At 41.7% G+C, this 25,567-nt stretch overlaps 1 protein-coding gene across 2 annotated transcripts in view; it reads right to left on the reverse strand.

Moving 5' to 3' along the window:
• Nucleotides 1-24,238, reverse strand: part of Stk4 (serine/threonine kinase 4) — a 91,155-nt gene extending 66,917 nt beyond the window's left edge. For both annotated transcript variants that reach the window (XM_021636306.2, XM_060382863.1), the window contains exons 1-5: nucleotides 24,116-24,238; nucleotides 18,821-18,901; nucleotides 12,553-12,681; nucleotides 9,730-9,844; nucleotides 4,085-4,249 (exon numbers count right to left, since the gene is read on the reverse strand). In XM_021636306.2, coding sequence (XP_021491981.1) covers nucleotides 4,085-4,249; nucleotides 9,730-9,844; nucleotides 12,553-12,681; nucleotides 18,821-18,901; nucleotides 24,116-24,150 — 525 coding nt within the window. In that variant the 5' untranslated portion in view covers nucleotides 24,151-24,238. The remainder of the gene's footprint in view (nucleotides 1-4,084; nucleotides 4,250-9,729; nucleotides 9,845-12,552; nucleotides 12,682-18,820; nucleotides 18,902-24,115) is intronic.
• Nucleotides 24,239-25,567: the final 1,329 nt, after the last annotated feature.

The following is a 25,567-nucleotide window of genomic DNA, read 5'->3' on the forward strand; positions in this document are numbered from 1 at the left end:
ACAAATACTTTTTTTTTTCATTTCTTCCCCAAACTGTCTAAAAATGCAAAGCAAACCACAGAATTCTGTAAGCTGGGAAAAAGATGGCTGAACGGTAACTAACCGAACAGGCAATCAAATGGACATGTGAGTCGGTCACTGGGAAAACTGAAAAACACCCTAATTCCAACACAAACCCTTCCAAACCACTTAGAAACCGCTGGCTGTAAGTGAATGGTACAAGTGGACCTCAGAACAGCAATGCTGGCTGGAGAGATTCTGAAGAAGGATTCAGAAAGCCAGTCATTGGCACAGGCATTAAATCACAGCATTCAGTACACTGAAGCAAGGGGACCAAGAGTTCCAAGACGGCTAAAACTATCCTGCAAAACCTTCTCACAAAAATAAGTGAACGTATATACAGAAAGGACTAGAGGCTGGCTTGGTCATTAAGAGCACTTCTTACTCTGTCAGAGGACCTGAGTTTGTTTCCCAGCACCCCCATCAGGCAGCTCGCAAATGGCTGTGACTACAACCCATGTGGCTCCTCTGACTGCCCCAAGGGCACCTACACTCGCGCACATGCCCACACAGACACACAAACATACACATAAACAAAAGTAATAAAGATAAGCTGGCTATCATGGTACACACCTTTAGTCCTTGCTCTTGGGAGGCAGAGGCAGGCAAATGTCTCTGAGTCCGAGGTCAGCCTGGTCTATATAGCAAGCTCCAGGCCAGCCTTGCTACATGGTGAGACCCTCTCTCAAAGAATTTTTAAAAAATAATAATAAAATATTTTTTTTAAAAATAAACTGTATAAAATGAAGCTGCTCCCATAGGAAGCACTGGGGGGAGCACTGTGAGGCAAGAACAATGTTAGCATTTCTGTGCTCAGTCACCATCACCACCACATCCCGGAGGGCAGCCAGCAGGACTGCAGCCTTTGGTAGGACAGCCACAGGAGACCCTGACTTAACAGCGCTGGAAGCCCAGCCAGTTCATTATAAGCTATGGTCATACTTTGAGTCAAAAAACAAACAACCAACAAAAATCTTTTTGTTTTTCGTTTCTTTAGCAAAACAATACATGTTCACTGCAAATGTTTGAGTGGTTTTGGGTGGGGGGGCTGCCATAGGAATCCTCAGGTGCCTGAGGAGCTGAGCTCTAACCCAGTGAAAGCTAGGCTTGACAGCCCATCTGTAAGCCCTATGTACCTACTAGAAGATGGGAGGTGGAACACAAGAGAACTTCTGGGATATGCACCACAAACAACAAAACAACCCCGTCTCAAGCAACATGGAAGGCAAGGACTGAAGCCTGGGTTATTCTCTGAAGCCCAAATGCTTGCCTTACCATAGGATGCAGGCATCCACACTGTAGTCTCTCTCCTCCTCTCTCTCTTGTGCACTCTCTCACACAGACTTTTTAAAAATGAAAACTAACAATAAACAAGCTCAGTGACAATGTAGGCCACAATATATAAAAATCAACTATACTCCCATACATTAACAATGAATAATTTGAAAACAAAGAGTGTTCCAGTTAAAACAGTATCAAAAAGAACAAACTACTGAAGAATAAACTAACCAAATTAATGCAAAATATGTAAATACATACTATACAAATTATATAATACTGATGAACAATCAAAGACCTAAGGCAAATGCAAAAACATCTTGGGTCTATGGAACAGATGACCTAATAGTAAGATGGTAATGTTTTCTTTTTTTTTTTTAAGATGTATTTGTTTATTATTTATACAGTGTTGCCTGCTTATATGCCTGCAGGCCAGAAGATAGCACCAGATCTCATTCTAGATAGTTGTGAGCCACCAAGTGGTTGCTGGAAACTGAACTCAGGACTTTTGGAAGAACAGCCAGTGCTCTTAACCTCTGAGCCATCTCTCCAGCCCTAAGATGGCAATATTTTCAAGACTGGCTCACAACTCAATACAGCGTTCCAAAATCCCAATGATCTCTTTTGCAAAACTAACCTACTAATCTGAAATTCAGGAGAAACACAAGATCCCCAAAGAGAAAAACAATCTTGAAAGAGGACAAAGTTGAAGGTCTCCCATTTAACCAAAGCTGTAAAGTCAAGACAGTAGTGAATCGAATCGACATAATGACCTACCCACAGGCCAACAGAATACAACCAAGGTCCCAGAAATAAGCCCATACTTGACTTTCATCAAGTACCAATACATAATTAAACAGAAGAAAAACTAAAAGCTTATCAACAAATGGTTAAAGTAAGTTGTCAATGATCAATTATAAATACACAAAAGAACCTATCTGGATACCTACCCTCATGGCATGAAAATTAACTCAGACCTCAAAGCAAATGTTAGAGCTAAAACCACTAAACACATAACAGATCTTACACAAGGTCACAATTTCTCAGCTACATATAACACCAGAAGCACAAGCAGCAAAAGAAATAGAAACTGAACATCACCTAAAGTTAAAAGGTTAGTTACGACAGGCACACACCTTTAATCCCAGTACTTGGGAGACAGAGGCAGGCAGAACTCTATCAAAGCCAGCCTGGCCTACATAGAGAGTTCTAGACCAGCCAGAGCTACATAGTGAAACCTTAACTCAAAAAAAAAAGGGCTGGAGAGAGCCCTGAGCCTAAGAGCACTGACTTTTAAAAAAAGAGTATTCTTTTTTTTTTTTCTTCATACATATTTTTTTTTTCAATGCAGTTTATTCAGGAACCTTGAACAATCCTCGGACCCTGGGGAAAGCCAGCCCACAGCTTAAATAGCCTCTGGGTAGCCAACCCAGGCATGCCACGTGGGCAATGCAGATAGGTCCACATACATGGAAGCAAGCCAGATCCTCAGCCTTAGCCAAATGTGGAATTGTTCGTGACAGAGAGCACTCGCAAAGAGGATGGACATCAGAAGAAGAAGAAAACAGGAAACAACCTAGGAACCTACCACAGAGGGCCTCTGGAAGCCTCTGCCCTTCAGACTATCAAAGCAGATGCTGAGCCTGATGGGCAACTGTTGGGCAGAGTGAATGGAAAGAGTATTCTTAAAAAAAAAAATGGTAGGCTCTTTGACCTCCCCACCCCCCAAGGGAGGAGCGGTCCTGCTAGGCCACAGAGGAGGACTTTACAGCCAGTCCTGAAGATACCTGATAAAACAGTCAGAGGAAAGAGGAGGAGGTCCTCCCCAATCAGTGGACTTGGAAAGGGGCAGGGAGGAGATGAGGGAGGGAGGGTGGGATTGGGAGGGAATGGGGGAGCAAGATACAGCTGAGATACAAAGCTAATAAACTGTAACTAATAATAAAAAAATTAAATTTAATTTAAAAAATAACCATAAAAAACATTTTTTTTCCTCCTGTTTTGAACAGTTCTTTTCCTCACTGGCAAGCACTAATGAGAGAAATCAAGAGCCAGCCCTGAAGCAAACAAGAGTGCTTCTAGTACAACAGCTGGGCTGCCGGATGGGAGGCTCTGCCTTGCTGAAGGACAGCAGCCTGGTTTAATCTGTCCTCCTTTTATGTATCAGATATGCCAGACCTGAACTCATACTCATTTATGTTACTTTTCATTTTTATAGTAGTTAAACCACAGAATCTGAAGCCCAGAAAAGTCTAAAACTCCTATTAGCCCTATGATAAATCCTACAGATTTCTAACACAATTAAACCAAGTATTACATTAAAAAAAAAAAAAAAAAAAAGAGGGGGCTGGGATGATGCCTCTGTCAGTAAGCATTTGCCATGTAAGCCTGAAAACCTGAGTCCAGCTCTCCAGCACCACAGCCTGTAATCTCTAACTGTAGACACAGACACAGATTTCTAGAGCCCACTGGCCAGCCTATCTGAATCAGTGGCCTCCATATCACTGATGGACATGTCTCAGAAAGTAAGGCAGAGAACAAATGCAACAATCAATATGGACTCGGGCTTCCACAGAACGCATATATGCACATGTGCCAACAGGCATACACATAAACGCACACATGCACACACACACACACATACACACACACACACACACACAAATGAATAAATAAACTCACTTAATAGAATTGCCTTCCCAGGACACAGCCTAAAGTATTGATTCAAGTCACCATTTGTACTTACTGTAAGTTGACCTGCGACTCCAAAATCTGCAAGCTTTGCATGGCCTTCTGTGTTTAGCAAAATATTTCCTGCCTTGATATCCCGGTGTATTTTTCTCATAAAATGAAGGTATTCTAGTCCCTTAAGAGTTGATTGCAATATTGTAGCTATTTCATCTTCTGTTAACTGAAAAACAAAAAAATGGTAAGGTATCAACACTGTTTACATTACATATCAGAAAAAGGAAAGTTACATCCAAACTCATGCACAGCTGTTTCTAGCATGCTGTTTTCCTGGCTGTTCCTTGCAAGCTCCAGTCCCTTGGGCTTTCTCACCTGCCTGTTCTCTCTACCTCTAAGGCTCTCCATCCGTACATCTGTATACCGCTTGGCTTTCTTCACTGTCTGCCCAAATGTCACTCATCAGAACAGCAGAGGCCTCCCTTCTCCTCACCTGGGTCTTTCTCTGTTCTTGTATCTTACCTTGTCAGCACAGTAACAGTAACTATGTGGTCTTCCTTATTACAAATATACATGCCCCCCAAAAAAGTCTCTAATTGTTTATTCTTGTAGCCCTGCATCAAATGGGAACTGAACTAGCTCTAGAATGGTAGTGCTGGAGGCTGACACGGGCTTCTGGCCATCAGACTCAAATTCTAAACAAACCCATCAAACTCTCACACAGCTCCTGGTGTGACAAACAACTCACATTCAGGAGGAAGCTGTAGATATGAAGGACCCAGGATTAGAGGACCCAGCCTCTCTTATACTTTCATTCTAAGACCTAAATTTGCATAATGAGAACTAATAAAGAGAGAAAGCATCAAACCAAGAACAAAAAATGAAACTCGATGGAAACAGTTTAATGTGTAGAAATGTACAAAAGGAGGTAGCACATTATCAGCAGCACTGACAATCAAAAGAAGAAACACATCTGCAAGTGAACTGGAACAGCAACTACCCAGAGATCAGAATTGGGAATTTAAAGTATCTCACAGGTAGTCAAATCTTAATCCAATTAATCATGACTTTTTAGGTTTTAAATACAGCCAGCATCCTGGATTTAATTATAGGGTGATTTTCTGCTTAAAGTAGGAGTTTTTCCCTCGTGTGGGCCCCTTTTTAGTTTCTCAGCATCTTCCCTTCCTCACCCCCACGCAGAGACTGTTTATAAAGCAGCAGAAGCTAAGACCCAGGTCAGAGAGAGCAGACAGTGTCTGTCATTCTCAGCCTGGACAACCTCACTATAATACCCTCATTCTACCATGACATTTTTTTTTGTTTTTTGAGACTGGACCTATCATGATAAGTATTTAAAGTTTTTATATCTTTCTGTGGTCATATTTCTTCAAATTTAAATAATACTTCTACTCCTCTGTGGCTAGCAGTAGTCACACTAAGTAGTTTTTATATAACACATAACAAGATAATAAATAATTGTCATGTAGACTAATAAACAAGTATTAAGTTATCAGAAATCGCCATCAGAGTTAATTCTGGACTACTGAGATGCAGGAACAACTCAGTGCTGCAAGCAAAGCCCCGGGGCTTTAATTTTAAATCAACAAATCAATCAAGGTTTTGGGCTTCTCTTTATTTCATTTTCTGAGATTATTTTTATATCATCTCCCCTTTCCCTTTCCTCCTCCAAAGCCTCTCAAGTTCCCCCCTTGCTCTCTTTCAAATTCATGGCTTCTCTTTTTATTAACTGTTGTTGCATTCATATGTTTATGTATATATATATATACATTACACACACACACATATATACACATTTTTAATACATAAATATAACCTTCATCTGCATAATGTTATTTGTACACATGATTTCAGGGTTGACCATTTGGTACTGGAAACATATTATCAGAATGCTATTCTTGGCTAAAAAAAAAAAAAATCACTTTCTAATCAAGAAAACATAAACTCTCAAAATAAGAAAAAGAAAATGATATAAAACAAGATTTATAACTGGGTTTCAAAACAGCCCTACCTTATATAATATTTCATGGTTTACAGTATATTTTTGTACCCTTAAGTTAATTCTTATAACATTGCACACACCTAATATGGGGATGCTCACTTCTATTCTTAAAACCAAAATTTTTCCATTTCGACAGCCTACACAGAAACTAGAATTGGTTTTCAAATCGCATGCCAGATGACTCACTTACTTCTTAGAACCTAACATGCCCCCTCTGTATCTGGACTAAAACTCGCCTACATCATCATGACCTACAAGATCCAACATCATAAAGCCTGTCCACCTGTCTAACCTGACCTCCTGAGGACCCCTTCTCTAATCCCTTCTGTCCCAGTGGCTGTTACCACCTTCCTTCCCATCATCTGGGGTGGTATGAATAGGTATGGACCCCATAGACTCGTGTGTTTGAATGGCTGGCCCATAGAGAATGGCACTATTAAGAAGTGTGACCTTGTTGGAGGAAGTTATGTCACTGTGGAAGTGGCCTTGAGGTCATATATGCTCAAGCTCCTCCTGGTATGACACACAGTCTCCTTCTGCTGCCTGTGAATCAAGATGTAGAATTCTCAGCTTCTCCAGCACCACGTTTGCCTGCACTCTGCCATGTTTCCCCACCATGACAATCATGCACTAAACCTCTGAACTGTAAGCCAGCCCCAGTTAAACCTTTTCCTTTCTAAGAGTTGCGTTAGCCATGTTTCACAGAAATAAAACTCCAAGACAGAAGTTTGTACCAGGAGTGGGATATTCTGCGATAGGCCTGACCGTGCTTTTGTTTGAAGAATGTAGTTTGGGACTCCGGATTAGGAAAGCAGTGGGATGCTTTAAGTGGGGCTTAATGGGCCGACCTAGTAGAAACATGGAAGACAGTGGTGCTGAGGGTGATTTGAATTGTTGGGGCCTGGTTCAAGAGGCTTCAGAGGGAAAGAATGTTAGTATATGGCCTAGAGACTATTCTTGTGATACTTTTGCTAAGAATGTGGCTGCTTTATACCCTTGTCTCACTGAGGCTAAGTGAGGAGTTTTGGATTAATTGCATTGGCAAATGAAATCTCAAAGCAGTCTAGTATAGATTGTTGTGTGGTTACTACTGTTCACATTTATTAAAAAAAAAAAAAAAAAACACATTAAGAAAAAAAAAGCAAGCTAAGCAAGGAAACATACAAAATGTATGGTTCACGGAGAAAAGGGACACCAGAAATTGAATGGTGCTAAACTCTATGTTCAAGGAGATTAAAAATATTTTAAATAGAATAAAAAAGTGGTGACCTCAGGGCAAGATCCCACTCAAATAAGCTTCCATCCTGTGAAAAGGAATTAAAAGACAGGTTAGATCCAGGCATGGGGGTACATGCCTTTAACCCCAGAACTCAGAAGTCAGTGGCATGCAGCTCTCTGAGTTCAAGGTCAGCCTGGTCTACACAGCAATTTCCAGGACATCCATGCTTAGGCAGTGAAGGTAACTAATCACTGCAAACACGAAGTTGGTAAAGATATAATTAAACAAGGGGCCAATGTTCCAGCTCCAGCAAGCAGCAGAACTTGGCAGCTTTGGCCACATGGTTCGGCTTTAGAGTCAAGAATAGAAGAAAGGGGTTAGGGAATCTCCCTCACAACTAAGGAAAGTCGCTGAGGCCAGGTGTGTGGCAAGGGTGTCCCTACATGGAGGCCAAGAAAGGCCACTGTGTGCAGCTGAGAAGGTGAAGCCTGCATTGCCTTGGAGACCTCAAGATGTTGGAGATGCCAGAGCCACGGGACACCTGCTGAGGAGAGCTGCTGACAGAGAGTGGAACCAGCCCAAGAGAGAGAGTGTGCTGCAGTCAACAAAGCTGAAAGAAGCTGGAGATCTGAAGAGCATTTTGACATCAGACATGGAGATGCAGAGTCTAGAGTTTGCCCTGCTGGTTTTCTATCATTCTTTGGTTCAGTATTTCCTCACTGTGCTCCCATTCCTGTTTTGGAATGGTACTGTATTTTCTGGGCCATGACACGTTCAGTATGTGATCCACTTTTTTATTTTGATTTTATAGGGGATTACAGTTAAGAGATTGTATGAATCTGAGAAGAAACATTGAACTTTTAAACATTGTTGAGATGGTGAAAAACTATGGAGACTTTTGAAGTTGAACTAAATGCATTTTCCATTATGTTATGGCTACAATCATTATGGGGGCCAGAAAGGAGAATGTGGTGGTTTGAACAGGCATGTCCCCAGCCCCATACTCATGTGTAGGAATGCTTACTCCATAGGGAGAGGCCTTGCTAGAGTAGGTATGGTCTTGTTGGAGGAAGTGCATCACTATGGGGGCGGAGCTTTGAGGTCTCATATGCTCAAGCAATGCTCAGTGTGACACACAGGCTCCTTCTGCTGCCTGTGGATCAAGATGCAGAACTCTTGGCTCCTCCATCATCATGTCTGCCAGCACACTGCCATGCTCTCCACCAAGCAAGCCCCAAATTAAATGTTTTCCTTTATAGGAGGCTGCTGTAGTCACAGTGTCTCCTCATAGCAATGGAACACTGACTATGACAACAACCTCACTAACTTTTTCCAGAGCCCTTCTCATTACCTGGCATTTCCTTCCTAGTTGCCACCTGTCTTCTTTTTGCTTTCCTACTAGAAGATATGCTGCTGTAAGCTCACAATGCACCATAAGCTGTGGTCTTTTTTACTTACTACTAGACCCCTAATGCCCGCCGCACTATTCTGCAAATGAAAACTAGAACCCATGACTCTTAGGTGGGATCCCACAATCTCAGGCATGACAAACAGTCTTTTACAATAGGCGTATTCCCTGTTCAACAGCAAGTAAAAGAAGCCACTCTGGACATGCTGGGTAGGAGGACAAATTCAAATCCAAAAGTAAACATTTAAAACTCATTCTAGAAGCCAGGCTCCTATAATCCCAGCACTCAGGGAGGCAGAGGCAGGCAGATCTCTGTGAGTTCAAGGCCAGCCTGGTCTACAAAGTAAGTCCAGGACAGCCAAGGTTACACAGAGAAATTCTTGTCTTGAAAAACCAAAAGAACAAACCTCATTCTAGAGGCTGGATAGATGACTCAGCAATTAAGAGAGCATTCTGCCCTTGGAAGAAGACCTAGGCTTGATTCCCACCACCAGCACTGTCCAGCTCATCACTGTCTGTAACTCCAGCTGCAGCGTAAGTGAGACCTGGCCTCTACTGGCACCTGCACTCACATACACAAACTCAAGGAGCCAGACATGCTAGGTAGAATGACACAGGATGAGCATGAGTTCAAGGCCAGCCTGGACTACACTGTCAGTTCCAGGTAACTTACTCTTCAACATAAAATCCTGTCTCAAAAAATGAAAATTCATCCCCAAACCATGATTTTATAATTGTTTCACATAATAAGAAATAAACAAAAATCACTGAAATGAGTCAATATCAAATTGTCACATTTAGGAGGGAACAGAGCAAGGTGGCAAAGCCCTGTGATCCCAGCACTTGGGCTGGGACAGAAGGATGAAGTAAAAGACCATACTGAGATTCTAACTTGGTTTGAGATGGGAGGAAGGTGAGTAAGAAACAGCAAAGACCCAAGGAAAATAAAAAGTTTGACAGTCATTCCTTCACCTTCAGAAGAAGCACACAAATAAAAGGCGAGAGGAAAAAATGACAACAATGCCGTCCCAGTAGCACCCTTCTAGGAGGTAAACTTACCGTCTTGTTTCGGAGCCGAATGATATCAGATACAGAACCAGCTCCACAGTACTCCATAACAATCCACAGGTCTGTGTTCTTAAAGTAGCTGCCATAATATTTGACTACATGAGGGCTGCAGAGAGAAACAATACAAATCACTAGAATATTCTTCAAATATTTTCATTCATTCTGTTCAGTGCATGGGAAGTAATTTCTCATTTCAAAAAACGAATTATTTCTAGTTAGGACTAACAAGAGCAATATCCTGATAAAAACATGAAATGGGATAGCTTTTCCTAAGAATAGACAGATTCAAAACAAGGGAACAGTATTTCTAAGTGTATAGTTTATCCTCAGAGAAAAAAGAAAAAAAAATCTCAAATTTTCAGAAAATTATGTATAAACACAGAATGGTGATAGAAGAGAAATGAGACCCCTGACTGACAAGTATGAGGGAGCCCATAGGGCGCACCCATATACTAAACACCACAAGTCCATGGGACACGTGAGAGGACTACTTAATAAAAGGCACTAATAGATCCTGGGACTGGAGATGTGGGTGAGCTGTTAAGAGCACTTGATGATCCAGGTTCAGAGAACCCCCATGGTGGTTCACCACTATAGTCACTCCAGATCAGATGCCCATTTCTGTCCTCAGGCACCAGGCATGCAAACGGTACACACACATACATGTAGGCAGATACCCACATAAAATAAATTTTAAATTAAAAAACAAAACAAACAAACAAAATAACATCAGAGAGGGCAGTGAGCTATAAAGCAGTAAAGGAAGCACAGTTAAACTCCCAATGAGACATGGAAAGATAGATACATATCACAATTGGAAGTAACAAAATCATCATTACATAGTACAAAGAAAGACTATTTAACATCAAATCTGGAACCTTGGGTCTTAAATTTGAAGAGACACACCAAGTGAAAATATCTGAGAAGGCAAGTGTCTCAGTAAAATGAACAATCTGTCTCAACAACCTGTAGCATTAATAGCTAGGCTGCACAGCAACCAAGATGCTAAAACTACCCCAGCTTCCTTGACTTTTGATTTCAAATGCCCCTTCATCCTTGGGACATATGCCAAAAAAACACAACACATAAAGTAAGTATTAGTGAAAGCCTACAGTTCACAACCCCATGGATGTGCTCTTTCCTCTACTCCTGAGGTCATTTACTTTACTGTCTAAACACACTGTTGGGATATGTTCTATGCTGTCTGTACTGTTAACTAGATTCCTTGTACTATCCATGCCTGGCCTATGAACTCCCAAAAAATTGGAGGGAAACTACTGATACTTCAGCCGCTTACCCTAAACCCTTCCCTTACTCAAAATAAAGTAACATAAAAATAAAACAAAGACGCAAACCAACAAAACTCCAGGACACAAAGATTCTGCCCTGTCGCCTTTTTTGTTGTTGTTTTCTTTTGTTTTAGAGAGAGGGTTTCTCTGGGTAGACTCAGCTGTCCTAGAACTCACTCTGTAGACTAGGCTGGCCTCCAACTCATGGCGATCTGCCTGCCTCTGCCTCCTGGGTGCTGGGATTAAAGGGGGCTTTTTTTTTTTTTAAATAAGATTTAACACAGGGGAGAATCTTTAAAATATCGCTTTTTAGCCCATGATGCTCTTGCAGAGGACCCAGGTTCAGATCCCAATATCCACATGGCAGTTCACAACTGTCTATAACTCCAATTCTAGGGGATTTGATGCCATTTTCTGGCCTCCACAGTTTTCAGGAACACATGTGGTCCCCATACATACATGAAGGTACACATATCAAAAGGAAACAAACAAATCTTTAGTTAGAATTATTTCCAGATTCTGCCTACATATAGCCCAATTTGCGAATTAAAGAGAGTTGAGTAAGTGAATCATATCGAGGGGAAAAAAACTATATTCTGGGGTTAGGGGGGTCACAGAATGGACACAGACACACAGGTTTTTTTATAGTAGACAATAACCACAAAGAACAACAGAAGATAAGCAGCAGCTGTACTTCAAAGTTGGGGGGGACTTAGGTCCCTGCAAAATAATAAGATTCATTGCCCCACACAGTCTACTGCTGAAGCCTGGTGGCCAGGAAGTTAAGAAACTGATGGTCTCAGAACAACAGATGAAGTCTCCAGTGCAAAACTTCTTCACCATCACTCTCAACTCCCTGCACCTTGTCTCTCACATCTACACAGTGCTGGGGCATGCCTCTCCACCAACCAACTCATGTTGTCATGGAACTTCTCAGCAGATCACGTGCTCTTCTGTGGTTGACTTTGGGGCCAACTTCCTGCTTAGAGCTTCACAAATCTTAGTTCCTCAAAAATAAAACACTTAAGTACTCTTGACTCGAATCATATTTAAGATCAAAAAAGAAAGTTAACACCTAAGTAAACATTCTCTTTTTACAGACCAATCTGATATTTTATTCTGGAGCTAAAAGGTATTTAAATTATCTTAGCTATCTGTGTAATAGGAAGTAAGACAGAGCATTATCAAAAAGGAAAGAAAAAGAGAGAGAGAGAGAGAAAGAAAGAAAGAAAGAAAGAAAAAAGAAAGAAGGAAGGAAAGAAGGAAAGAAAGAAGGCCATTACCACCTTCTGCCTCTTCTTCATAGTCTTTAAAAGGTCTGATTGATGAAGCAGAAAAACGCAAAAACGGAAATTTAATTATCTTCAGAAACACACAAGCTTTCTCCTATTTTTCAGAAAAGAACAAGCATAGTGATTCCACTATGACCTCACCCTTATGCAAGCATCTCAGCAAACCAATCTGTAGGAGTCAAACTATATGATCACAGCACATACAGAAGCTCAAAGGATGCCACATGCTTTACCTGTCACACTGCTGCATTATAGAGATTTCTTTGATTATCTCCTGCAGGTCTGATTCCACGGGCACTTGCTTGATAGCAACAATCTGGCCGGTCTCTTTATGAATAGCCTTGTACACACTACCATAAGACCTGCAGGTGGGGGAAGGAGACTGGTTAAAGCCAGAGCACCAGGACAGACCAGATACAGCACAATCAACCCACAGGTCAACTTTCTATCCCAAGTGTCCAATGCTTAGATGCTTAGTTTCAGCCACAAAACTAAGATGACTTAAGTAGCTGGGGCGGGGGGGAAGATGACACCCTAAAATCTCACATAAGAACCAGGGTGTAGCTCGGTGGGAAAGCTCTTACATAGCATGAGTTTAATCCCTAGCACCCAAACAGTCATCACATCTACATGACGATTATCAAATGCCTCTAACAGCTTCCATGCACCGTCCCTGATGTCTCCTACAAACTGTACATGTTTTTTGAAAATATGTTTTTAAAAAGATGAAGTGATTATTTTATAAGTAAAAATTAAAAGTTTAGAGAGGTCACATGATTTATCCAAGGTCACATAAATGATGAGCTTATGATTTGCTTATGATATGAACCCCATGTACTCAGAATGCAATGCTTGTTTTCTCTCCACATCAACACCATGTTTTTCTATAGCCACTCTAGCACCAGCCTCTGTCCTCGGTCCTCTCCTATGTTGCAAGGCTTAAAATAGAGAAACTCATTAAAACCTGAGTCTCTTTCGTGACAGTATCAGAAACAGTGATACTGTTTTGAACAGTGCATACTCAAATCTTTTTGCCTTTTGTTTCATCTTCCCTCAAAACCTTCTTATCAGAACCAAGGTTCTATGTTCATTCAACTAAAAGAACATTAGATTCAGAATCTAAAGGAAGACTGCATCCCACCACCAGTACACAGTTATAAATATGAGTCAGCTCCCTTATGCCTCAACTACCTTATTCACAAAATGACCAAAAGAAAAAAGCTACCTTACAAGATGGTTATGTTGATCAATGAGATACACCAAAATCTTACATATATTTTTTTCATTATCATCCTGAGCAGCTCTCATTGGAGTAATAGAAAATCATCTTTTAAATTTCCCAAACACGCCAGGTGGTGGTAGTGCAAATCCCAACACTTGGAAGGCAGAGGCAGGCAGATCTCTGTGTGATCAAGACCAGCCTGTACTACAGAGGGTGATCCACAAAGCCAGGGCTACATGAAGAAACCTTGTCTCAAAAACATGAAAAACCAAAAAGAACAAACAAACTTCCCAAACACACATAGTATGTTTCTACATACTATGTTAGTGAAAAAAAAAAAAAAAAATCAAAATAAAAGATGTGGCCTAAGATGTCAAAATAAAAAGGCATCCTCACTGCCAAAAAGGGATGATCTTAATGTCAAAATAGACTTTGAAAACTGAAAGAAAGAGAGAGAAAGGGAGAAAAACCTATGAATACAAAACACATAAAAGGGTCTATATGAATCCCTTATACTTAAAAGGAGATAAAGATGCTCAAAAGGAGCTTCAAGCTGGGCAGTGGCGGCTAACTCCTTTAATCCCAGCACCCGGGAGGCAGAGGCAGGCAGATCTCTGAGTTCAAGGACAGCCTGGTCTACAAAGTGAGTTCCAGGACAGCCAAAGCTACACAGCGAAACCCTGTCTCAAAACAAAAACAAAAAGGAGCTTCAAATAGTTTTTATCACAGAAAAACAACTGCTGAACATGTGTGGAAGACCCAGCCATCACCCTTTCTTCCTTGCTAAAATAACCCTCAATTAGGACAGCAGTGTGTTGGCCCCTAGGGAAACCGTAATCAACCCTGCCAGTCATGGTACTCCATCTGGCTTTCCTGTGACTGAACCAGCAGCAAGAATCTAACAGGGTATTGAAGAAGATACTGAGACTCATAGCCAAACTTTGGGCAGAGTGCCGGAATCCATGTGGAAGAAGAGGGGGATAGAAAGTAAGGTTCTCCACAAGGAGAACAACAGAGTCAAAATACCTGGGCCCAGGGGGCCTGCAGGGACCAATACTACAACCAAGGACCATGCATGGAGAGGACCTAGACCCCCTGTTCAAAGAAGTCCATTGGCTGCTCAGTTTCCAAGTGTGTTCTTTAGTAAGGGGTACAGGGGCTGTCTCTGACATGAACTCAGTGGCAGGATTTTTGATCACCTCCCCCTATGGGGTACAGACTTGCCAGGCCACAGAAGATAATGATGTAGCCAACGTTGATAAGACCTAATAAGCTAGGGTCAGACAGAAGAGGAGGAGGTCCTCCCCTATGAGGGGACTAGGGAAAGGGCATAGGGGGAGAAGAAGGTGGGTGGGGGAGACTGGAAGGAGAGGAGGGAAGGGGCTGTAGCAGGAATACAAAGTGAATAAATTGTAATAAATAAATATATATATATATATATATATATTTTTTTTTTTTTTAAAGAAAAGAATCTAACCTAGATCTGGCCAGTGTGTGGCTAGAATTCTTAAGATTTTCTTCCCAGGTAAGACAAGTAAACAAGGTGGCCATTTTTACTTGTCACTTTCCTCCCTCTTTGGTTACTGTCAAGAGGAATGACACTGGAAACTAATATAACCATTGTGTAACCCTAAGGACTGCCCAGATCAACCCTATCAAGTCAGCTATCCACCGCTGGACGATTTATTAGTGTGTCACCACAAGCCTTCTAGTGAGCCACTGTTAGCAGGTATTCTGTTACTGCCACCCGAAGACCTTTCTGAAATACTAGACCCCGTATGTGCAAAACCATCTTCATGTACGCTGCATGCTGGAGTGAGTTTTGCTGGGTGCAAAATTCTTCTTTCCTCAGTACTAGTACTGCAGTTTCCCTACCCCTGCCGCTTCTGGAGGACTGCTTTCTTAAAGTCACATTCTTCACAGCTAAGCCCTCTGTGGCTTTTCATGTTTTAACATGCTACAATTTTACTATAAATAAGAGTTGACTTACCAAATAAGCTACGCCTTTGCCCTATGATTAAATATTTAATAATTTTTATTCAGTATTCTTATGCATTAGAAATGAAAATGTACACCTTCTAAGTGGACTTGTTCTACAATCGTGACCAAAACAATATCCCTAACCCCCTATGCTATGCTGATAGCAAAGAAACTCCAATAGATCAAAGGAACAAAGATTCGTGATCCCACATATCACACTGATCATAATCTGACGGAGTTAGGCTTTGGTAATCAGGTCCATTGTTACAGTTTAAAGTAAAATGTTCCTAATGGGCTCATATGATTGAACAGCTGGTCCCCAGAAGATGTTGTTTTGTGAGATTATGGATCTTTTGTAAGGTAGGCCAAATTGGAGGAAGTGAGTTGGTGAGGGGTGGGCCTTGACGTTTATACTCCACCATGGAATTTCCTCTATCTAGGCCCCCAGCTGCCTTAAACTCCTACTGCTACAGCTGCAAGCTGTTTCTGCCACCTCGCTTTTTCCATTTTGGACTACATGCTCTCCAACTGTGAGACAATTTCTTCCGTTCTTCAGTTGTTTCCATTAGATATTCCATCAAAGCAATAAAAATGGGCAATAATCCAGATACACACAAGTCCTACAAGGCTCGATTCCCTACAATTGTTTGGAGGATTCAATGAGACTTAACTTTCAGAGGATGCACATAATGAAGTGGCTATTTCATGTAACCATCAAGGTATAGATGAATGCAGAAAAAGGGAAATAAACAGCATCTGAGCCAATCCAAACAGGGGAATGTAGCTCAGTGACAGAGCACTTGCCTGAAGTGCATGAGACTCTAATACTGCTAAAAAAAAAAAAAAAAAAAAAAACGGAAAAACAAATGAGCCAATGTGTAAAACTTGAAGTCAGAAGCAAAAGGATGCTAGGCTCCATTCTAAGCACTCCCAGTGCCATCCAGTCATCTTGGTTCAAGCTGTGATTCTGCCCCGCCAAAGATCCATGCGATTTCTTCAAAGCAGCATGACCACAGCTCCAGAACCCAACTTGGCTCTTCGGCACATGCTCACTTTAGAAAGAAGCCATAAGTCCCTGGGAAGCCATTACTCATTCCCTGAAGAAACATCTGATGATGCTGTGGTATAAGGTGTACAGAAAGATCTTCTCCCTTCAGGATCCTGCTGGTTCCATGAAACCTGCACAGGTTCATGGAACCTGTGGATTTGCGTCAGGATGACAAAAATCCAAGTGTCTATGATGTCGTTTAAAAGTTCAATGAGATGATAGCATGAGAAAGGACCTTTAGCAGGAAATTCCCAAGTTCTTTGCTGAAGACATCCATATCTAAACACAAATTTAAAAAAAAAAAATCGGTTAGTTTTTTTTCTCCTCAAATTTTATTTCTGACATTTTCTGCCTAGAATTACGGTATTTCCTAAATCAAGCACGCCAAGCATAGTTCCTGCTGAGAACACCTAACCATACTTTAAGATTCAGCTCTGACTTGACATAAGGTCTGAAAAGTGTTTCAGCTGAAACTCAAAAGTAATAGATGTGCTACACTAAGCATTCAGTATGTGACAGCCACTGTGCCTCGTACTTCACCTCTATGTCATGCAAAACTTCCATGACACCTTGTAGCAGATACTGTTATTACCCCCACTTTATAGGTGAGGATTGTGAGGCTCCAAAATACACGCTCAACTGCTATCACTAATGAACAGGGTACTAGGACTTTTAACCTGGGTCTCTGTAACTTCAGTGTGTGTGTTCTTACTACTCTAACATGCTTTTATTAAAGATGAAAAAAACCCAGTTAGTTACATAACAATTATGTCCACAAATTTCTATCATATTCCAAAAATACATGGGGCATGGACTAACTGCATTCAGGAGAATAGCAAAAAGGCCAAGCTACAGCTACAGGCAAAAGATACAGGGTGACCATCGCCACATCATACCTTTACTAATGCCACTCAACTGGCAGTCTTCCATCACCTTCGGCTTGTCTTGGGACATCACAAATCGTGTTCTTTTCCTTCCTTCAGCTGCTTGATTGTTCTGATGGATCCCAAAGAGTACTTTTCCAACTAACAGAAAGTTGAATACTAATGTTTTTAACAAGGAGGTAATCCATGAAAATCTAGTCCATGTAATACAGAATTGCATTTGTTATTTTTACAGATCTATGTTAAACATAAATAATACTAAACTCTCGAAACAGTCAGGGAAGGGGGAGGTTTTGTTCTGGCAGAACATTTGCCTAGCATGCATATAACCCTGGGTTGAATCCCCGGCACCACAGAAAAGGGAAAAAAAAAAAAAAGCATACAGTAAGTCAGTCAGTCATTAGGCAGGGGTATTCTCGAAGGATTAAAACTTCACATACAAAAAATACTTGTTTACATATCAACTATCTCTTAATCGTATGAAGTTATTACCTAGTCAAAAGTTAAACACTGACAGAATCTCTAGCATTTTAATGCACTGACCATTACGGAAGAAAGAATGAATACTGAGTTAAATTGAAAGGATATGTACACATACAAGGAACTCTGATGTAATGCCCAACTTTATCAATCAAAGTCAATCACAGCCCATCACCTATTACTGAGTGTCACTGCAGCAGCATTTCTAAACCTTCACCAGAAATCAGTATTTTAAGGATACTAGTTCACAACTAGGATCCCGGAACTCCTAAGACTATATAAACAGTTCTCAGTTTATTTACTCTTTTTACAAAGCTGCAACAAAGATGTGGAATTCCATAGTTTTTACTCATTGTTCATTACATACTAGTTAGAAATCCTGATCAGCATATTCAATTGCCTAAACCAAACTTTTTTGGGGGGGGAGGTTATTTAGGTGGGTGTGGGGGATGGGAGAGGATCTCACTATGCAGCTGGTCTGGAACTTGCTATATAGGACAGATCTGCTTCGAAATCACAACGATCCACCTGCTTCTACCTCCTAAATGTTGGAATTAAAGGTGTGTGCGCCACCATCCTAGCTGACTTTTTAAAACATTAATGCATTATAACTTAATGAGTGTTTCCTGTTAACTACATAAAATCATCACATCACAGATTCTACAAGAGAAAACAATAGATGCCTTAACATTAGAAAGACTGGAAATCACCAAATCTGTTTAGTGACAAGGGTGAACAATGAAAAGGCATCACAAACAGTAAATGCTCCAATATGCTGACATGTGGCGTTCTTTCTTTTGTACAGGCTTGAGTTTCACATCCTTCAGCTACTAGGCTAGAAGAAATACTGGGACATACCGGTCTACATATATTTTATCTATACTCACCCTTCTCCAAGCTTCTCTAAGACATCAAACACTTCTTCTGGCTGCTTAGTTAAACTATCTTCATCCAACTTTTTCAGCTGCCTGTGAATGAAGAAATATAAACAAAAACATGTTTTACCTGCAACTTAAAGATAAAGCACATTGTATTTTACAATTACTGGTGTAGGACTTGCTCTACAAAGTCTAATTTTGCTACTTAGTAACTAACAGTTAAGCCAAACTACAACTTTTTTTTAAATTAGGCTCTCACTATTATAACCCAGATTGTCATCAAACTCACCACCCTTCCTATCTCCACCTCTCCCATGCTAGGATTGTAGGGGTACACCACCACCCCTAGCTCTTTTAAAGGACACTAAGAGACAGCTCTGTGGGAGAAATTATACTTTTGCTGGGTCACCCAATGAGCACAATCTTGACCATAAGGTAAAGAGCTACCAAGAATCAAATTTCAGTTCAACATATGAATGAATTTTCTGATGAGGGAAGCTGCTATACAATGATCTAAACTACCTTGCCTTAAGAGGACTAATTTTTCTATGGTTGGAAAAGTTATGGAAAATAAAGTATCATATGACTGAAATGCTGTAACATAGAGTCAAACATTAGGTAAGTTAATGCTATGAATTTAAATGGCATAGCTATCTCTTCAAAAAAGATATTTAATGTAAGGTTGCACATTTAAGCCTGAATTGGACTAGCTGACCTTTTCCCTCTAGTGGAAAAAATTTGGTCATCTGGTCTACCCAATTAAGTTTTACAGGTAACACAGAAACAGGAAGTGGAAAGCAAACATTTATACCGAAGCAAAAGTACAAACTAATCTGACAGCAGGGAATTTAAACAATCGCACTAAGATCCTCCCCGCCATAATCAGTCATGTAAATTTTACAAGTGCCAAAAACCAAATGGGCCACTCACTACTTCTATACAGCTTAAACTTTGCAACAATGCTGGACAACCATAATAAACTGGAGAGGTTATAAAGCAACATTTCAAATTTAAAACTCTGAGACCTTTAATAAAACATATTAACAGACTTAAAAGAATTTGCTGTGAAGACAGTGTGTGTGTGTGTGTGAGAGAGAGAGAGAGAGAGAGAGAGAGAGTGTGTGTGTGTGTTCTACACAATGGTTTCCTGAAACTACAAAAGACAACAAAGAAAAGACAGCTCAGGAAATGGTGAAATATGGAAGCAGTCATACTATAAATTTCTTGTGCAGAAAAAGACTTGAACTATTTGAACAATACCAATTTTTAAAAGAAATGACTTCAAATACAAATTTTTAAATGAGAATATGAAGTTAAAAATAAAAAAGCCTGACCGCATGAAGTACAACTACCATCAAGTTCTGACCTCAAAAGGGCGATCCTGCAGAATTTTACACAGAAATGGAGAACCACAGAAAGCTAATGCCTTGACTTGAAGATCAACAAACATGGACTACACTGACATTTGAACATTCAAAAGATCCTAAAATTGAAATCCCAATGACTTCATAAAAACTCCCAGCTTCAAAACAAAGGGGCTGAAATGAAACTCCTCTTAAACTTCAGAAGTGATATTTCTACAAACTCAGAAATCAAAACCAACAGTTCCTATGCCGGGGTTTTTTTGGCAAAACCCCCAACCATAGCTGTATAAACAATGGGACAATACCTCATTCATCAAAAATAAACTCTTATAAACAGCTTATATAAAGGAAGATCTGATTCTCTTTCAAGTGTTGACTTATAATTTAACAAAAGCAAAAGTCACTATTTCAAAGACCACAAAATAACAAAGGAAACTACCAGGGCCCTAAGAGACAGTTGCAAGACTTGATAACACTCAGAAGGACAAACTTTAAGCAACTACTTACACGCCTCTTTTTAAACAACCTACATGGGAGTTTTAAAAACACTTTAAACTTTAGTATCTCTGATGCCAAAAAAAAAAAAAAGAGATGGTCAGAAAAATATTTGCTAAATAGATCAACCAATGTACAAGTGGCAATTACATAACCTTGAATAGCAATCTCTGTGTTCTCTGTTATCAAAGTAGAATTTCTTTATTTCTTCTTTTTTGAGACAGGGTTTCTCTCTGTAGCACTGCCTGTCCTGAAACTAGGTTGCCTTCAAGCTCAGAGTTTCATCTGCTTCTGCCTTCCAGAATGCTGGGATTGAAAGCATGCACCACCACACTTACTCATCATTGTTAAAATGGTCATCATTGTTAAAATCATGTCTAAAATGCTAACTAGTAAATTATCAACAAATAAGATTTCTATGAAACATCTCCTCAGTGACTGGGTCTTCAAGGACAAGGGCTATTACCCAAATGGTCTGACTTTGGTGAACTGTGGTGATAAGTTCACTCAGCAGTGACACCCCATGCCAATTTTTACATGCTCACAATGAAGAGGCCTGACCAATACAATTACACATACCAAATGTTGGTGATGTTTGTCTCCTAAGTCAGCCGACATTAAGAATGGCCAGCATCTCAGGAATGCACCCTAAGCCTTCCACTACACCATTACCCAACTGCAACTTACATTTTAAAATCACTAACTCTTGCAAGACACCGACCCATCATTAGCCACTGAGTCACACACAAATATCAAGCTCATGAATACAAAGAGCCATTTCCTGTACTGACTGTTGGGGCTCACACCACCTGAACCTCTCAAAAAGACACCTGTATCTCTCCAAATACAAGAAATGTTATAAAGTGGTCGCTCATGTCTGGCTAATTCTCAATCATCTATTCCATTTCAGAACTCTCAATGTATGTATGCATAGTTGTCTCTCCCACAGGATTTTACAGATTACAACAAACGTAAAAGATAAACATTTTAATAAAAAAGTTGTCAAGTCCAATGGCTCCTGCCTGTAATCACAACACTCAGGAGGCTGAGGCAGGAAGACTGTAGTGAGTTGGAGACCAGCCTCAACTACTGTGTGAGACCCTTCTTAAAACAAACAAAAAAGGTAACTAAATTAACTGTGCCCCTCCTTCATGCGAATATTAAGATTCTAACTTAGAGAATCTCAGAATGTGAGATTGTATCTGGAGAGAGTTAACTTTGAAAGCAGATGAGGACATAGACAAGAATGAAGGCTGGGGAAAAGATGGCCATTTGTAAGCCAAAGACACCAGATTTCAAACTTCCAGCCTCCAGAACAGCAAATAATTAATTAACTTATGTTGCTTAAACCTCCATATGTGGTGCTTATTATGGTATTCCAAACCAGTTAATTCTGATGATAATTAAATATCGCAATCCACTAGTTACAATGAACAAGAGAGCACCAATCATTCAAGGATTCAGTCCTTCAATCTTCTCTTGCACTTTATTACAGTTCTTAATATCCAAAAGATGTAAGAATAAGCAAGGTGTGGTGATAGTCCCAACAATGAGGAGGCAGAGGCAGGTGGATCTCTGTGAGTCCAAGAATAGCCTGGTCTACAGAGCTATTCTGTTCCAGAACAGCCAGGACTGTTATACAGAGAAACCCTGTCTCTAAAACCAAACAAACAAAAAAACTCACCCCTGCCCACAATCACGGAACACAACGGTAAAAAACAAAACTCACATTCCCAATTCTCATTTTAATTAAATGAACGTTTTGGGTAAAGGAACCAAAGAGAAAGAACAAATGTAGTGGTTACTGACTGCAAACATACAGCAACTATCTGCTAAGATACACATACACAGAGACCCAATGTAGAAGGTAACTTCCAGAGTGACATCAGAGTAAAAAAGCCAAGAGCAAGGGTTTTGAACTACATCACCAGACATTAACATTACAAATCTGCCTCTTTCTAACCGTGGAGCAGCTAACAAATTACCTGCCTCTCTGTGCCCTGGCTTTATATCATCTGTAAAACAGGGATACGAGGATATCCACCTTACATGACAGTTATGAAGGTCAGTAAGTCACCATCTCAAAGTACCATTTTTACAAGTTCAAAAGTGGTCAAACACCAGCACTTTCATATGGCTGAACAGGCTGGATGCAAAGCCATTAGAACAGTGCCTGACACACAGTAAGCGTTCTCTGGGTGTAATTAATAATTATTGCTGTTATAGTCTCAGTACGCCACACTAAGTGAATCAAGACCCCATCTCAACAAGCCATTACTTTTATTCCATGTTTGTGTACTTCCAACACCCCAGCCCTCCCCCCCCCCAAGACTGCTGCCCAGGCTTTCAAGCAGCTCCCTTCACCTCTCTGTTGCTGGGCACTCCCTTACTCTGCACACTTCCTATTTTAGTGCTTTCTGCTGCAGGAAGTCAAATGTCTTCTTTGTGAAACCGAAGTTTTTAGCTGCATCTGAGAAAAGTATGACTCCCTCAGGCTCTACGTTCTTCTTTTCTCCAGGTGAGGGGGAGTGGTGCAACACAACCAGTCCAGGAGCTCGGGCTTCCTAGAGTCAGTCACCTTTCCGACTGACCCAAAACCATTCCAGATTCTTCTAGAATCTGGAGCTGATAGCATCGGAACAGAATTTGAAAAGAACAGAGTCTGGCTGGACCTACTATGTCTAGACTCTATTTATCAGACCTCAGTTTACCCATGCTCGGGTATTTTCTTTCCTTAGCCAAGTCCCAACTTTGGGTTTTGGAATGGCTGAGGAGGATATGAAGACAATTAGGCAGACACTCAGAACGTCAGTAATAAAAGCCATTACCATCACCGCTGTCACATCATCCTCATCTCCACATGGGAATGACACCCGGAACGCCCTTGGAAACTCTATCCTCCACGACCCCCTCTCCATTACTGGACCCACGGAACATCGGTACTTCCAAAAGTAAAGCAGTTAGGAACAATGACTTCGGACAGGACCACTAGGGCACAAAACTCCCACTTCACCTCTTACTAGCTATGGGACCTCCAACCAGTTTTTCTAATGACTTCTGCCTCAGAAGCAAAGCAACAGACCTTTTCCCACTGCACGGTCTGTGGTACTCAGGACCTCTCAGTAAGTCCTCCCTTCTCGGACCCCACGCGGGTTCGCTCTCACCCGGCCTCAGCCCCTACGTCCTCGAGTCCCTTCTTGGGGCGCCTTCCTGGGCCTTGGCAGGTGTCTCCCTAACTTGTCCGCCCAGAGAGTGCTCCCTCTAACCAAAACCACTTCAGTCCCGGCCAGGGGATGCTACCTCATTCGGCAGGTGCTTTTGCAGCCGGGTCGCCAGCCTCGCGGGTCCCTCTGCGCCCGGGGCTTGCACACGGGTGTCTCCCCTCAGCAAGTTCGCGCCTTCCCTCCCCACCCAACTCTCCTCCGCTCAGCCTACGGCCTCTCACCTGCGCGGCGGGTTCCTCAGCTGAACGGTCTCCATGGCGCTGCCGGCAGCCGCCTAGACTGCCTCAAAGCTCCATCCTCCCGGAGCCCGCCCCGCAAACCCTCCCACACTTCCGCTTTCCGCCCCTACCGGAAGCAGGAGGGGGCCGGGCTGAGCGGCGTGTGTCACGTGGTTCCGTGGCGCGCGGATACTGAAGCCGGAGACCGAAGAGGCGCCTCTCGGGCAGCCTCTAGTGGCTCCAATGTTAGCGAGACCCTTTCCTTGATTTGCCTTGAGCCTGTCTGAGGGCTCCCCAGTTTCTCAGGTAGTGAGCAAAGCACGGTCTTGATAAGAGTTGAGCTCTTGTTGGGGCTAAAGAGAAAAGCCCCAAGCACTCTTGTAAAACTGGGACTGCAGGGTGTGGTGGCGCACGCCTGTGATCCCAGCATTCTAGGAGGCAGAGGCAGGCAGACCTCTGCGTTCGAGGCCAGCCTGGTCCACACGAAGCGAGGCCAAGACAGCTGAGGTTACCCAGAGAAACCCTGTCTCAAAAAACAAACCAAAAAAATCCAAACTGAAATGTCTGCTCCGTGATTGCTGAGGTTTTATTGTACCTGAGACCAGCCAGACATCTGGAGAGCCCAGAGTATAGAGAAAAAGCAGACTGGCCACAGCCAGGGCTATTTCTTTGGGGGCGGGGCGGACAGGAAATAGCAGAGAGAGAAAAGCGGGGTGAGAAGTCAAAGACCTTGCCGTTATTCGCAGAACTGCAGCGGAGGGGAGTGAGCTAGCTGTAATCTGGAAGAGCCTGGGAGCTAGCACAGTAGAGGGGAGAAGATGCTTGTCACCTGCACCCCAAAGAGCCTTCAGGTTACCTTGGACTTTGATACGTGGTCACAGCTATGTGTCAATAAACAGCCCCAAGTCTACTTTGTCAGAGACAAGGAAAGGCAACTGAGCGGCTCCTTTCGGTAGAGGGAAACTCCAGGTTCTGGGAGGAATACACTAACCTATCCAACAGCAATCCTTTCATCTTACCCTCTAAACATTCAGCCCAAGCCTGCTTTAGGGATAGGGGAATTGGGAGTTCCCTTTGGACCTGGCATACTTCAAAAAAAGGACAGACCCACTGGCTTGGTCTAAAATGAATGTCTAGGCTCAGCTCATGCCGGATTATAGGATTGTTTGCAAATAGATCAAATCTCACAGATTTTCTTCACTGCGCCCTCCCAGTTCTTTTTGTTATTTTGGGGGTCTAGGGGGCATTTTTTTTTTTTACTTTGGGTTGTTTGTTCGTTTGTAGGGATTTGCTTGAGACAGCATCTCACTATATATCCCAAGCTGGCCTGGAACTTCCTATGTAGACCAGATTGGCCTCAAATTTAGAGACCGGCCTGCCTCTGCCTTCCAAATGCTGGGGTTAAGGAACTGCACCATCACTCCTAGCTTCAATGGAAGATCTTAATTCATCTGT

This window comes from Meriones unguiculatus, chromosome 4 (genome assembly GCF_030254825.1).
Source record: "Meriones unguiculatus strain TT.TT164.6M chromosome 4, Bangor_MerUng_6.1, whole genome shotgun sequence".
Classification (NCBI taxonomy): Eukaryota; Metazoa; Chordata; class Mammalia; order Rodentia; family Muridae; genus Meriones; species Meriones unguiculatus.